The following is a 13,057-nucleotide window of genomic DNA, read 5'->3' on the forward strand; positions in this document are numbered from 1 at the left end:
AAAGATTTGAGTCAAAGGCAGTTGCTGCCTACGTATTATAGTGTATTATGTATGTAAATATGATATATACTAGGTATTATATATATTAGGTATCCTAGTATATTATATATATGTATGATATGTATATTAGGGATATGTCTAATATATATATATATATTAGATATTATAGTATATTAGTGCCTTATTGCTGTTACAGAGAAAGAAAAACCAAACAAGGAAGGGAGGCTTCATTTGACTTAGAGTCTGAGGTCACAGTCCATTATGCGTGGAGAAGCATGGACGTGGGGTTGTGAGGCTCCTGGTCCCTTTGCTTCCTCAGTCAGGAAGCGGGGGTGGGGATCTAGTGCAAAGCTCACTTTCTCCTTTCCATTTAGTGGGGGACCCTGGCCATTAGATGGGTGATGCCACTCGAATTCCAAGTGGGACTTCCTCAGATGAACCTCTCAGAGTCCTTCCCAGGCGGCCCAGAAGTGTTTACCAACCCACTCCCACTGACACTCAAGATTAGCCGTCATGAATGGCTAACTCCCAGCATGCTCTGGTACTGATGACCAATGGCAGGCCTGACTTGCTGGGATTTTGATGCCAATGTCAATTTTCAACACAACTTGCCAGGCTCCTGTGGTCATAAATATTTTCCAGGCAATTTGTATTCAGATCGACTTGTGTTTGAGCTTTGCAAACAGGCACCAGTTGCTGCTTCCTTGGGGGAGACAGTGCTTTGAGTTCCCCATGTTCTGTAGTTAAAGGCTGAAAAGTAGCCTTTAGCTCAAACAATATTAGACTGTGTACAGGAGACACCAGGCCCTGGAAGGCAAGGTGGATCCAGGTAGTCCTCATGAATCTGGGTCTTTGGAGGACCTAGGGGTAATTTAGCAAAGGTAGACACTGCTTGGCTCACTGGATCTCCGGAGATTTCATTGACTGTGATGCTATCCCATTTAAATTTGGGGAAGGACACAGTCATACTTACCATTGCTGAACTCCTACCAGCTTATCTCGGCCAGCATCTCTCCAGCTGCGCAGTTACCTTCTGTAAGCCCTGTAGGCAGAACCAAAGGCCAGGACGCTCTGGGGGCTGGGGGCTATCTTCTTCTCTGATACTGGCCTCCTTTCACAATCTCTGTAAGTATAAAAACTATATACAGCCTAAGAGGACAAACAGATCCAGAGTGGGGACCCAAGTCTGGTTCTCAGCAGCCGTGTCGGGAGGCTCACAGCCTTTGTAACACCAGATCCAGGAGGAATAAGCTCCCTCTTCCGGCCTCTGCAAGCAGCACACTCACATGTACAAAACTACTCCCTACACATACGCATATACAAAATAAAAATATGGAAGATGAATATTTACATTTGCTTTCTAAACTTGACATCACTCGGCTCACGTTTGCAGGTTGGTTTGCTCCCCCACCCCCACCCCAGACACCAGTTGTAGAGCCGTTTCCATTTCCCATTCTAAGCGCTCACCTAATAACGGACACATTCCGGGTCTCTAACCCGGGCACGTGCCCATTCCCCCTTCAGATTGGCGAGTGGGGCCTGCAGGGATTACCCGGCGATGACTTGTCGATTCAGAACGGCATCATCGTGACAAAGGCCACCAGATACCCTCTCCTCATCGATCCCCAGACTCAGGGGAAGACGTGGATTAAATCAAAGGAAAAAGAAAACGACTTGCAGGTGCGTCCCATTCAGCATGTGTATAAATGATAATGTTTTCTCGGAGTCTCAGCAGACGCTCATGATGTTGTCGTCCGTGCTAGTTGGCTTGCAGTTATGACTGTGGCGAATGCTTGAGATGAACCAGTTTATACAGAGAAAGGGTTTGTTGGGACTTACAGTTTGGGAGAGACTGGTCCATTGTCAGTCGGTTCAATGGCTTTAGGGTGAGGCAGCTGTCATGGCGGCAGTCTGTGGCAATAGGGCTCACCGTGGCCGGAATGCAGAAGAGAAGAGAGAGAAAGGAACTGTGGTGCTCTGGTTGCTTTAAAGGCCTGGCCTGGAGGTGTTAACTCATTCCTCTCTATGCTGCATCTCCCAGTGGCTCCAAGCCGAAAACCAAGTCTTTAACCCATGGCCCTTTGAGAACATTCCAGATGTAAACTGTAATGTCACGTTTCTTCTGGCCAGCGTTTGCTCATTTGTCCTCGCGTGTAGCAGCATCTGGGGCAACAACTCTGATGACACCGTTTCTTTCGCATTCTTTTTATTTGTTCATTTATTTTTAGGATTCTTGGGTCCCACGCTGGCCTAGATCTTACTGTGTGAACAAGGATGACTTGGAACTTTTGATCCTCCTGCCTCCACCTCCCTAGCCTCTTTCCCTTCTTGATCCCACTCTCCCGATTCCTCCTCACTTCCCTGGCATGGTTACTTTGGCCAGTGGAGAATGTGGCTTTTGTTTTGGACTAATAGGATAGCAGCAGAAGGAGTGCCCCCTCAGCTGCCAGCCTCACCCAGGTACTTGGCACCATACAGTGCGCCCAGGTCCAGCATTGCCTGTAGAGCCTATTCTGGGGTTAATTTTAAAACTGGGTTAGGTAAGGCCAGGGTTATGGCATTTCTGACTTCGTTGGGGATCATGTTGCCACTGGTCAGCTAGCAATATGGGCTATTGAGTGTTTCCTAGATCCTGGTCCCAGAATTCCTCATGCCCTGTGCATTTTTAAAACGTATTATCTCTCTCTCTGTGTGTGTGTGTGTGTGTGTGTGTGCGCGCGCGCGCAGTGTACATAGGGAGGCCAGAAGACAACAGGCAAGAGTCAATTCTCTCCTCCACCATGTGGATGCCAGGGATAGAACTCGGGTCATCAGGCTTGGCAGTAGCCCGAGCCATCTCCCTGGCCTCTCCTTTTTTGTGAGATGGGGGTCCTGACTTGTTATAATTTTGCTTATATATCTTTTGCTAATCAGAGTATCTTTTCACAGTGATGACCTTAGACCAAAGTCTTTATCAGTATCCTTTCAAAACTTCTATCTAATGCTTGCTCCATCAGGACTTCTCTGCGTCCCCAGCTTCGCATAGCCCACCCCAAGACCTGTCTGTGTTTATCTGTGGTTCTGTTCTAGACTCCGAGTCTGACTTCTCTGCATGCCCTGATTCACATAGCCCACCCCAAGACCTGTCTGTGTTTATCTGTGGTTCTGTTCTGGACTCCAAGTCTGACTACTTGAATTATTGCTTTTTGCACATTTCTCTCTGCTGAACCATAAACTTCCTGTTAGTCATGTTTATGGTTTTCTCCATGTTTATATTTTCGGCAGAGCTCTTACATAGTGTAGCAATTCCAGTATTTATTGAATCTAAATGAATTCATTAAAGTGGGCCATCACGACTGGGGATATCATGTGACCATCTTGATAAATGTGGGGAGAGTACTCGTTACCATCCAGCACCCACTCATGATCAAGCTGCCAGTAAACTAAGAAGAGGGGGGATCCCCTCCAACCCTATAAAGAGTTTTTATGAGAAGCCTACAACAAAGATGATAGTTAATGCTGAAATGTAGACAGATGTTCTTCTGAGTTCTGGGGTAGATCCTTGCTTCTCAGTGTATCACTTCTGACATCATCATTGAAGACTTATTTTAGCTTTGTGATGTGCACGCCTGTGTTTCTGCACATGGATCTATACGTGTGAGTGAAGTACCCGTAAGGGCCAAAAAGGGCCTCAGATCCCTGGAGCCAGAGCTGGAAGTGGCTGTGAGCTGTCCAGTGCGTATGCTGGGCCCTGCACTCGGGTCCTCCTGAAGAGCGGCAAGCTCCCCTAACCCCCACAACCTCTCTCCAGCTGCCTGACATTCTTATGTTTACTTACTTGTCATTCATGCATTTCAGAGAGCCCAGAGGTGATAAGTACATATCAGAATACTCATGGCACCTTGCCGTGTGTGAGTGATTCTCTAGTTGCTTAAGTTTGAATAAGATGAGTCCGTGGCATTTAGTAAGATGAGCTCTGGCATTCCATCTGAGCGTGTCCCTTCTCTTCTGGGCCGGAGACACTGTTTCAACAGTCAGTACTCTCCTGGTTCTGGGAATGAACTCTTGCTTGTTATTTTTATTTAATTCCTTGCCCTTTCAATTCCCAGCCATCCATCCAACAGATGGCTTCCTTTCCACTTAGCACCCGGAGCGCTGTCGGGGATGTTTTAGACTTAGGGGCTCTTTATCTTCAGGTGACGTCTCTGAACCATAAATATTTCCGCACACACCTGGAGGACAGCCTCTCCTTGGGTCGCCCCCTTCTCATTGAGGACATTCGAGAGGAGTTAGACCCTGCTCTGGATAATGTACTCGAAAAGAACTTCATTAAATCGGGCACCGCTTTCAAGGTGAGTGTTTCGTAAAGGATAAAGAACACTGGTGGCCTCCTCTTGGCCTCAGCTCAGTGGTCGAGCTGTCTCTTTGGGGTGGTGATGTTTTGTGCACTGGAAACCAGCATGTTCAGATGGGCTGTTTCCTCTAGGTGATTGCTTCTAGACGCCAACAGCTTATTTCTTGCCTTTTCCCTTCCAAAGTGGTAGCTATTGCTTTTCTCTTTAAAACATACTTTATTTTAATTATGTGTCTGTTTGTGTGTAGGGTGTGTGCATGTGAGTACAGGTGCCCTCAGAGGCCAGAAGAGGGCGCCAGATCCCCTGGAATAGACAGTAAAGGTGACGATGAGCGGCTAGTGTGTGGATGCTGTGAACTGAACTTGGGTCTTCTGTAAGAGCAATATTGTTCTTAACCATTGAGCCATCTCTCCAGCTCCAACTTTACTCTGCTTTGAGTTGATTTAATTCTTAATTTAAAAATAATCACACATATTTATAGGGTGTAATGTCGTGTACTTAACAAAATTACTGAAAGAGTTCTTGAAATTTTACCCTTTAATGGATACATACAAATGAAATGTGCTTATTGGTGGGCGCCATGCAATTCTGATTGTTTTCATTGTTTTTATAACATATTTAAAAAAAGCCCCAGAAGGGCAGTATCCTTGCAAGAGTATTCATTTGGTAGAAATGAAATAACACATTAAGGAAACAGGTTTCTTATCTTAATAACAATATAATAGCGTTACACGGAAATGACATATATATTATATTAGCTGTATATTAGAAAAGTGGTTTTGCAAGTCAAATACATATGCAAATCCAAGAAAACCTGGATCTCCTCACTGAAGAAAATAGCATTTTAATAAAGCCAGTAGACATTGATTTGTTCGTTTCTGTCTTTACTAACTTTCAGTCTAAACTCAATGACTTTGCTAGAAGCCACGGAATTCTGTTCCCGACTGCTGATGCCAACACAAATTGTTTTCAATATAAGTGTCTCTTTTTTTAATTGATCTCATTCTCTACTTTGAAGGTACATTGGTTTTATTTCTTGATAAATGACAGCATTTAGATTAGATCATTTCACTTCCAGTTTGTTAAATTCCCTGACTACTAGGGAAGATGTGAGGAACTCAGGTTTTCTTCTTAAACACAGATTTACCTGGTTCTCTTTACAGCGTGAATCCCTCCCTCCCATTTACATGTGTGTGCGTATATGCATATGTGTTTGTGTGTAGAATGAGTCATTCTCCAGCAGCCTTCTGCCTTAGCCACCGAGGCAGGTCTCAGAGTTCACCGACATGACTAGCCTCCCTAGCTAGCTTGCTCTGGGGTCTCCTGTCTTTGCTTTTAGAGACTAGAATCACAATTACAGGTGGGTTGCCAGGTTCCCCCAGCAGTTTTCATGTGATCTGGGAATCCAGACTTCAGTCACCATGCTTTCGTGACAAGCTATTAACTCCTGAACCATCTCCCCAGTGCCACACTTTCAACAAATGCATATGGAGCATTGGTGATCTACTGAAGCCTGGAAGAGTGAATTTAACTTAATGAATAAAACTGCATCAACATCCTCAAGAATTCCTCTTGTCTTCCCGTGAGGTTACAAAGTGCAAATTTTCTTTGCAAGAAAAGGGAGCCAGGAATACAATCTTGGCGATTGCTTTGGCTGTTGTGGGTTCACCCACAATTTGGAATCATTCTTAGAAGTGTTCGGTTGATGGGAGCTGGAAGGAGGCTCAGCTCTTCAGAGCCCGTGCTGCACTTCCAGGATGGGTTCAATTCCCAGCATCCACAGGGCAGCTCACGGCTGCCTGTAATTCCAGTTCCAGGTGATCTAAAGCCCTCTTCTGACCTCTGTGGCGACCAGGCACGCATGTGGTACAGATATATACATGCAGGCAAAACACTCATGCACACACACACACACACACACACACACAAAATTTAAAAAACCCATTTAGTTGACAATTAGAGATTTTATATATATATACACATCCATCTTCAAAGGGTACCATGTGGTGTCTTGTTATTTGTGTATGTTGTGTAATATACAGTCGAATGCATGCCCATCTGTGCAATAGATGTCTGGAATATGTCAGACTAGGAATGGAAGTTTGTGCTCTTTGGCCAGCCTTCCCCCAACACCCAGGCCACCCCTTACCTTCCCCTTCCCTGCACCAAATATCCTGTGTTGGATTCTCAGCTTCTAGGAGCTCCACCCTTTTAGATTCCATGTGTAAGGGTAAAGTCATGTATAGTGTTTGTCCTTCTGAGCCTGGCTTGTTTTGTAAGAAAGGTTACAGAGCCGCCATCACTGAGGTTGCTTACAGGACCTTGGATTCTCGTCCTCTGTTTGAGGATGTGTCAGAGGTTGTAGCAAGGTTCCCATCCCATGTCCAATCAGGACTCATTAGAAATTTAAGTCATTTAAAAATGTTAGGGTTTCTACCTGGTTTTTAAAAAGTAAAAAATGTCACACACGCACACACACACACACACACACACACACACACACACACACACACACAAAATAAGTTGAGCAGTAGTGGCACAGAGATAAGTGGATCTCTGTGAGTTCAAGGCCAGCCTGGTCTACAAGGGCTAGTTCTAGGACAACTAGGGCTGTTACACAAAAAAGTAAAAGTTTTGTTTTTTAATATACTACGAATAGTAGTGTTTAAGGCTGATATTATGTTTCTAATATTTATTTTGAAAATTATATCGACTCTGTTGTCAAATATGTTAGAGATACGGCTGTGGAATGCAAAAAAGAAGTGATAGTTCCTAAAAACAGTTCTGCACTCCGATATAATTTCACTGACTAGGGGAAAATAATAAAATTGATGCGGGTTGATAAATGCTGGAATTTAAAGTCAGGTCTTGGACGTGTCCAGGTTTTCTTTTATTCCTTGTTGGTTTGAGATCAGCTTCTCATTCGATTTGCTGTGGACGGCAGCTAAGAACATCTCCAGGCAGAAGGACAAATCTGAATTACTCTAAGTTGGACAGGCTTTGTTATTTAAGATCTGTGATTAAAATTTCCCAATTCAACTTCCCAATTGATCCACACGTCAACAGCCTTGACCCCCTGGGGAACCCATTCCTGTCTCAAACTCTCAGTGCCCCTGCCCCTGCCCCTGCCCCATGCCCCTGCATCTTTTAAATTGTTTTCTTTCTTTCGGGTTATACAACATTTGTATCCTTTTAAAAATTTAGATTAAAATTTTGTTTTAGAATTTCATACGTATTTACATCATTTTCCGCCCCTCCCTCCCATTGTTCCAGCACCTTCTGTATCTTCCTACATACTCCCAAATCCATGACCTCTTCTACAGTTATTCTTGTCACACACACACACACACACACACACACACACACACACCCTACTGAGACAATTTAATGTTGCTCGTTTGTATATATTCTTAGGGCTGACCACTTGGGATTGCATGACCTGTTGGGACCTCGCCTCTCCCCCTCTCAGAAGCCATTGATTGCCTGTAGCCTTTCTTCTAGAGGAGGGGCTGTATGGGGTTTCTACCATCCATATGGGTCTATCCACTGGTATCATTGCGTAGGTCTTGTTTAGGCAACTTGAAGCTGCTTTAATTTCACATTTGAACTTGTGTAGGTGAAAGTCGGTGACAAGGAATGTGACATCATGGACACGTTTAAGCTTTACATCACCACAAAGTTGCCAAATCCTGCCTTTACCCCCGAGATCAACGCCAAGACGTCGGTCATTGACTTCACTGTCACCATGAAGGGACTCGAGAACCAGTTACTCAGGAGGGTCATTCTAACAGAGAAACAGGTAAGTACTCCCAACATAAAAGCTCTAACTCACAATATGTGTTTAAAATTGATCAGGAGGGTCCGTGAGATGGCTCAGGAGATAAAGGTATAAACAGAGACTGTTGGTTCATTTCGTGGTCACCCAGACACGAATAATCACACAGAAACTATATTAGTTACAATACTGTTTGGCCAATAGCTTAGGCATATTTTTAGCTAACTCTTACATCTTAAATTAACCCATAATTCTTGTCTGTGTTAGCCATGTGACTTGGTGCCTTTTATCAGGGAGGCATTCTCATTTTGCTTCCTCTGCATCCGGGTGATGACTGCAGACTGAGCCTTTCCTCTTCCCAGAATTCTCCTATTCTTGCTGCCCCACCTATACTTCCTGCCTGGCTACTGGCCACCAGCCCTCAAAGCCATGGCTTTAATCCTAACCACATTAATTCCTTAGCAAATTAAAGACTCTTGTGGTCAGAAAAAGAGAGAGATACAGTAAAGATAGATTCAGATGAAAAAAAAATCCTCTAAACGGTTTACAATGTGTTTAAAAATATATGTAGGCTTGAGAGAGAAAAGAAAAAGGATAAAGTTCTTTAAAAAAGAAATAAAGAAAAAGAGTAGTTAGGTGTGGTGGCATACACCTTTAATCTCAGCACTTGGGAGGCAGAGGTTGGAGGATCTCTATGTGTTCAAGGACAGCATGGTCTACAGAGTGAGTTCCAGGAGAGCCAAAGATAAACAGAGAAACCCTGTCTCAAAAAAAAACCCAAAAATTAAAAATAAAAGTTAAATAGATTTTAAAATAAAGCCATCTAAAGATGGAAAATACACAGAGAATCTGGATACTATATGTTATTGTCTTGTCTTTGAATGGTTTGATGGCTGATACTCTTTGTTTAGAGTATTAGTTACAAGTTGTTATGGATAATGGTCAGGATAAAAGCTAAACAAAGAACATTAGATTCAGAGTTCTTGTTTTGAAACGAAAAAATATATGACTCAGTTATCCTCAATCCCCAGACAACACACACACACACACACACACACACACACACACACACACACACACTTCCTGCTCCTGTTCTTATATCTTTGTGTGTATTGATTCTGCACATTTCAATCCATAGTGCTGTGTATTGTCTTGAGACACCTGAAAAATTTAATAAAAGCAATGATCCCAGAGAAAAGAAAATTCCCCTGGATGGCCAATATATGTACCCTATAAAGATTTGTCACTTGTATTGGTTTAATAAAACACTTACTGGCCAGTAGCCAGGCAGGAAGAATAGACGAGGTGACCAGAATGGGAGAATTCTGGGAAGAGGAAAGGCTCAGTCTGCAGTCATCACCCGGATGCAGAGGAAGCAAAATGAGAATGCCTCACTAATAAAAGGTACCAAGTCACATGGCTAACACAGACAAGAATTATGGGTTAATTTAATATGTAAGAGTTAGCTAAAAATATGCCTAAGCTATTGGCCAAACAGTATTGTAACTAATATAGTTTCTGTGTGATTATTCGTGTCTGGGTGGCCAGGAAATGAACAAACAGTCTCCGCTTACTTAAAGGTGCTTGCTACCAAGACTGAAGACCCGAGTTCCATCCCTGGTACCCACATGGTGGAAGGAGGGAATCAACTCTTAGGTTGTTGCATGCCCCCATAAACAAACAAACAAACAAATGTAAATAATAAAATAGATTAGGATGTTGTTATAGCAAATATATGGAAAATATAAGCCAGTCATATTTCCTCTTGTTAGCATAAGGAGATATTTCTTTCTCAGTGGTAATTTCTGTTAGAAAATTATATGACTCAGTTATCCTCCATCCCCAGACAATAAACACACACACACACACACACACACACACACTTCCTGCTTCTGTTCTTATATCTTTGTGTGTATTGATTCTGCACATTTCAATCCATAGTGCTGTGTATTGTCTTGAGACACCTGAAAAATTTAATAAAAACAATGATCCCAGAGAAAAGAAAATTCCCCTGGATGGCCATTACCCACTGCTGGGATTTCTGATATTGCAGTGCAATAATGTAATGATATAAGGAACAATATTTCAAATGAAATTTGCATTGGAGTGGGGAATCAATTAGGTATAACTAAGGGTATTGGTGGAGCAAGGAGCACCTTAGGCCTGTAATATTTTAAGAGATAATATCTTTTAAGATGTTCAGAAAACTCAATTTTATGCATAAAATATATTTGCATATATTAACTATATTTGCATAAAGCACAAGATAGTTTACACTTACTTTGATATAATTCATTTTAGTATTCAAGGAAAAGGCAAGGTGAGTGCTAATAAGAGCAAAGAGGCCTGGGGGAGGAAGAGAGTGATGGGTAAAGAGAGGGAAGGGAAGGTGTATGGGTGGAGGGCCGTGGGATGAGGAGAGATGCTTCAGAAGGTAAAGAGATGTGACACCATCTCTCCTTCAGGAGCAAAATAGCAACAACCTCTTACTTGTTTACTAGAAGTGGTTCCCCACTAGGGGCAGACCATCAAAACCCTAGCCTTCCAGATGGCTACCTCCATCACCTCTCGGGTCCACACCAGTCTCCAGTGGTTGACAGGTGCTGCTGGTCTAGTCTGAATGGTTTCTTATTGGTGTAGCTCCCCCACTAGGCTGTATTACCTGAAGTTCTCTCCAGTGCCCACATCCCTCTTCTTAACGCTGATGCCTCTTTAAAACACCAGTGGCATGCTTGGGCCAGCCTTGCTGGAGAGCACTGAAGACAAGCTTTATAAGCAGAGTGTCTCCTCCTGACAGCCCTGGAGTCACAGAGGATGAGGGTCTGTCCCCATCTGTGACAACGTTTCCCAAGGCCTCCTGGAAGCCCCTCAGGTCCCCATGATACCTGCCTTTCCCTATTGTATTAAAAAGGAATTGACTGTGATTTCATTGTTTTCATTTCATATATATTTCATTTCATTTCATATATATTTCATTCATATATGTACACACACATGTGCATGTGAAGGTGTGTGTGTGTTTGTGTTCATATATGTGCACACATATGCGTATGTGAAGGTCTGTTCATAAACGTGCACACGTATGTGCATGTGAAGGTGTGTGTTCATATATGTGCACACATATGCCTGTGAAGGTTCATGCGCATATATACACATGTGCATGTGAAAGTGTGTGTTCATATATGTGCACACATGTGCCTGTGAAGGTTCATGCTCATATATATATACACACATGTGCATGTGAAAGTGTGTTCATATATGTATACATATGTATATGTGAAGGTATGTATTCATATATGCACATGCATGTACATGTGAAGATGGGTGCTCATACACATACACATATACATGTATGTGTGAAGGCGTGTGTTCGTATATGTGCACATATATGTACTTGTGAATATGTGTATGTTCACATATATGAACACATATGTGCAAATGAAGGTCAGAGGCCAATGTCAGGTATCTTTCTTGATTATTCTCCACCTTATTTTTTGAGACAGATTCTGTCACTGAATCTGGAACTCACCAGTTAGGCCAGATGACTGGCCAGCAAGCCCTTGGGATTGCCCTGTCTCCAGTTCTCCAGCACTGCAGTTCCAGGCATGCTTCACCAGGTTCAGCTTTTTACACAGGTGCTGGTAGTCAGGACCTCCTCCTAAGTCCGCATGCCTGTGTAGTAAGCACTTCACCATCTCAGCCACCTCTCCATCCCCAGGGATGGTTATTTCAGTGGGAGCAGTTCCTTAGCTAGTCTCCTGCAAGCATGGCCACACTCGTCACCATCCTAGCGCACCCCACAGCCTGCCAGTGGAATGGCAGGGACACTAGTCAGGGTTCGAGGACAGCGATTAGGTCCATCTCTGCAGCGACTGCTGTGGGTGGCACTGGGATGCTCTGCAGGGGTTCCACCTTCTCCCAGGTAGACAATAAGCGATGGGAACGAAAGTCCTCCACTCTGCCAAGCCTCAAAGTGGGTGCTCTCAAGAATTTACAGCTCCTGCCTGTTAGATGCCAAATTCTGGATGAAAATAATGTGTAGGCAGACTGATTGAAGTCATGAAAGGCGTTTGACTCAGTGCCGGGCTGTAGCTTTTGATCATCCATTTGCTTTCAGAAGACTTGTAAAGTTAGTGGGGTTTCTGAAGCGGCTTTGCAAGGAATGTTCTCAAGTTGGCGCTTTGATTTACCTTGAAATATAATCCTAAATGCAAAATGTGACTCTGCATATAGATGAGGAAACACTGCTGCCTGAGTGTCACAGAGGGCTAGGATGTGGCTTAGTAGGCAGAGGACTTGCTTGGCATGCACAAAACCCTCAGTTCCAATGCACAATCAGTGCGTGTGCAAACACAAGCCTGGAATCCAGCACTAGGGAGGTGGGAACAGGAGAGTAAAAAGTTCAAGGTCACCCTCAGCTCCTTGGTGAGTTTAAGGCCATCCTAGGCTACAGGAGATCCCGTCTCAAGAACAAAATAACAACAACAACAGCAACAACACACACACAGAGCCATATATGTGCTCTCTGGGTTTAATGAGAAACTTTGCTTCCATGTTTAAGGGAGAAGAGCAAATCAGGATGATTCTGAACATCACCCTTGCATGCACACCCACATACATGTAGGAGCCCCAACACGTGTAAAAACACATATATGCACACATGCATGCCCCTTCACGTCTGTGAAAAAAATAAGTAAAAAGATGACTATTATTAAGGGCACTTTGATTTAGACTCTACAAGAATGCCTGTCACTGTTAAACATAGCCGAGTGTTTAGGAGTAAAGAGTCTCTGGGGATCTGAACTCAGGTTTTCATAGTTGTACATAAGGTGTGTTATTGACTGGGCTGTCTCTCAGCCCCAGAACTATGGAATGTTAGCACCAGTGGGCATCATTTTCTTAATTATCCAGAGAAACAAAAATATAAATTGGTCTGATTAATAATAAT

The 13,057-nt window shown here is 43.4% G+C and overlaps 1 protein-coding gene across 2 annotated transcripts in view; it reads left to right on the forward strand.

The window, feature by feature from the left end:
• Dnah8 (dynein axonemal heavy chain 8) overlaps positions 1-13,057 on the forward strand; it is a 224,162-nt gene that overhangs the window by 138,361 nt on the left and 72,744 nt on the right. For both annotated transcript variants that reach the window (XM_075978795.1, XM_075978796.1), the window contains 3 exons: positions 1,525-1,680; positions 4,176-4,331; positions 7,951-8,133. In XM_075978795.1, coding sequence (XP_075834910.1) covers positions 1,525-1,680; positions 4,176-4,331; positions 7,951-8,133 — 495 coding nt within the window. The remainder of the gene's footprint in view (positions 1-1,524; positions 1,681-4,175; positions 4,332-7,950; positions 8,134-13,057) is intronic.

This window comes from Microtus pennsylvanicus, chromosome 7, assembly GCF_037038515.1.
Source record: "Microtus pennsylvanicus isolate mMicPen1 chromosome 7, mMicPen1.hap1, whole genome shotgun sequence".
Lineage (NCBI taxonomy): Eukaryota > Metazoa > Chordata > Mammalia > Rodentia > Cricetidae > Microtus > Microtus pennsylvanicus.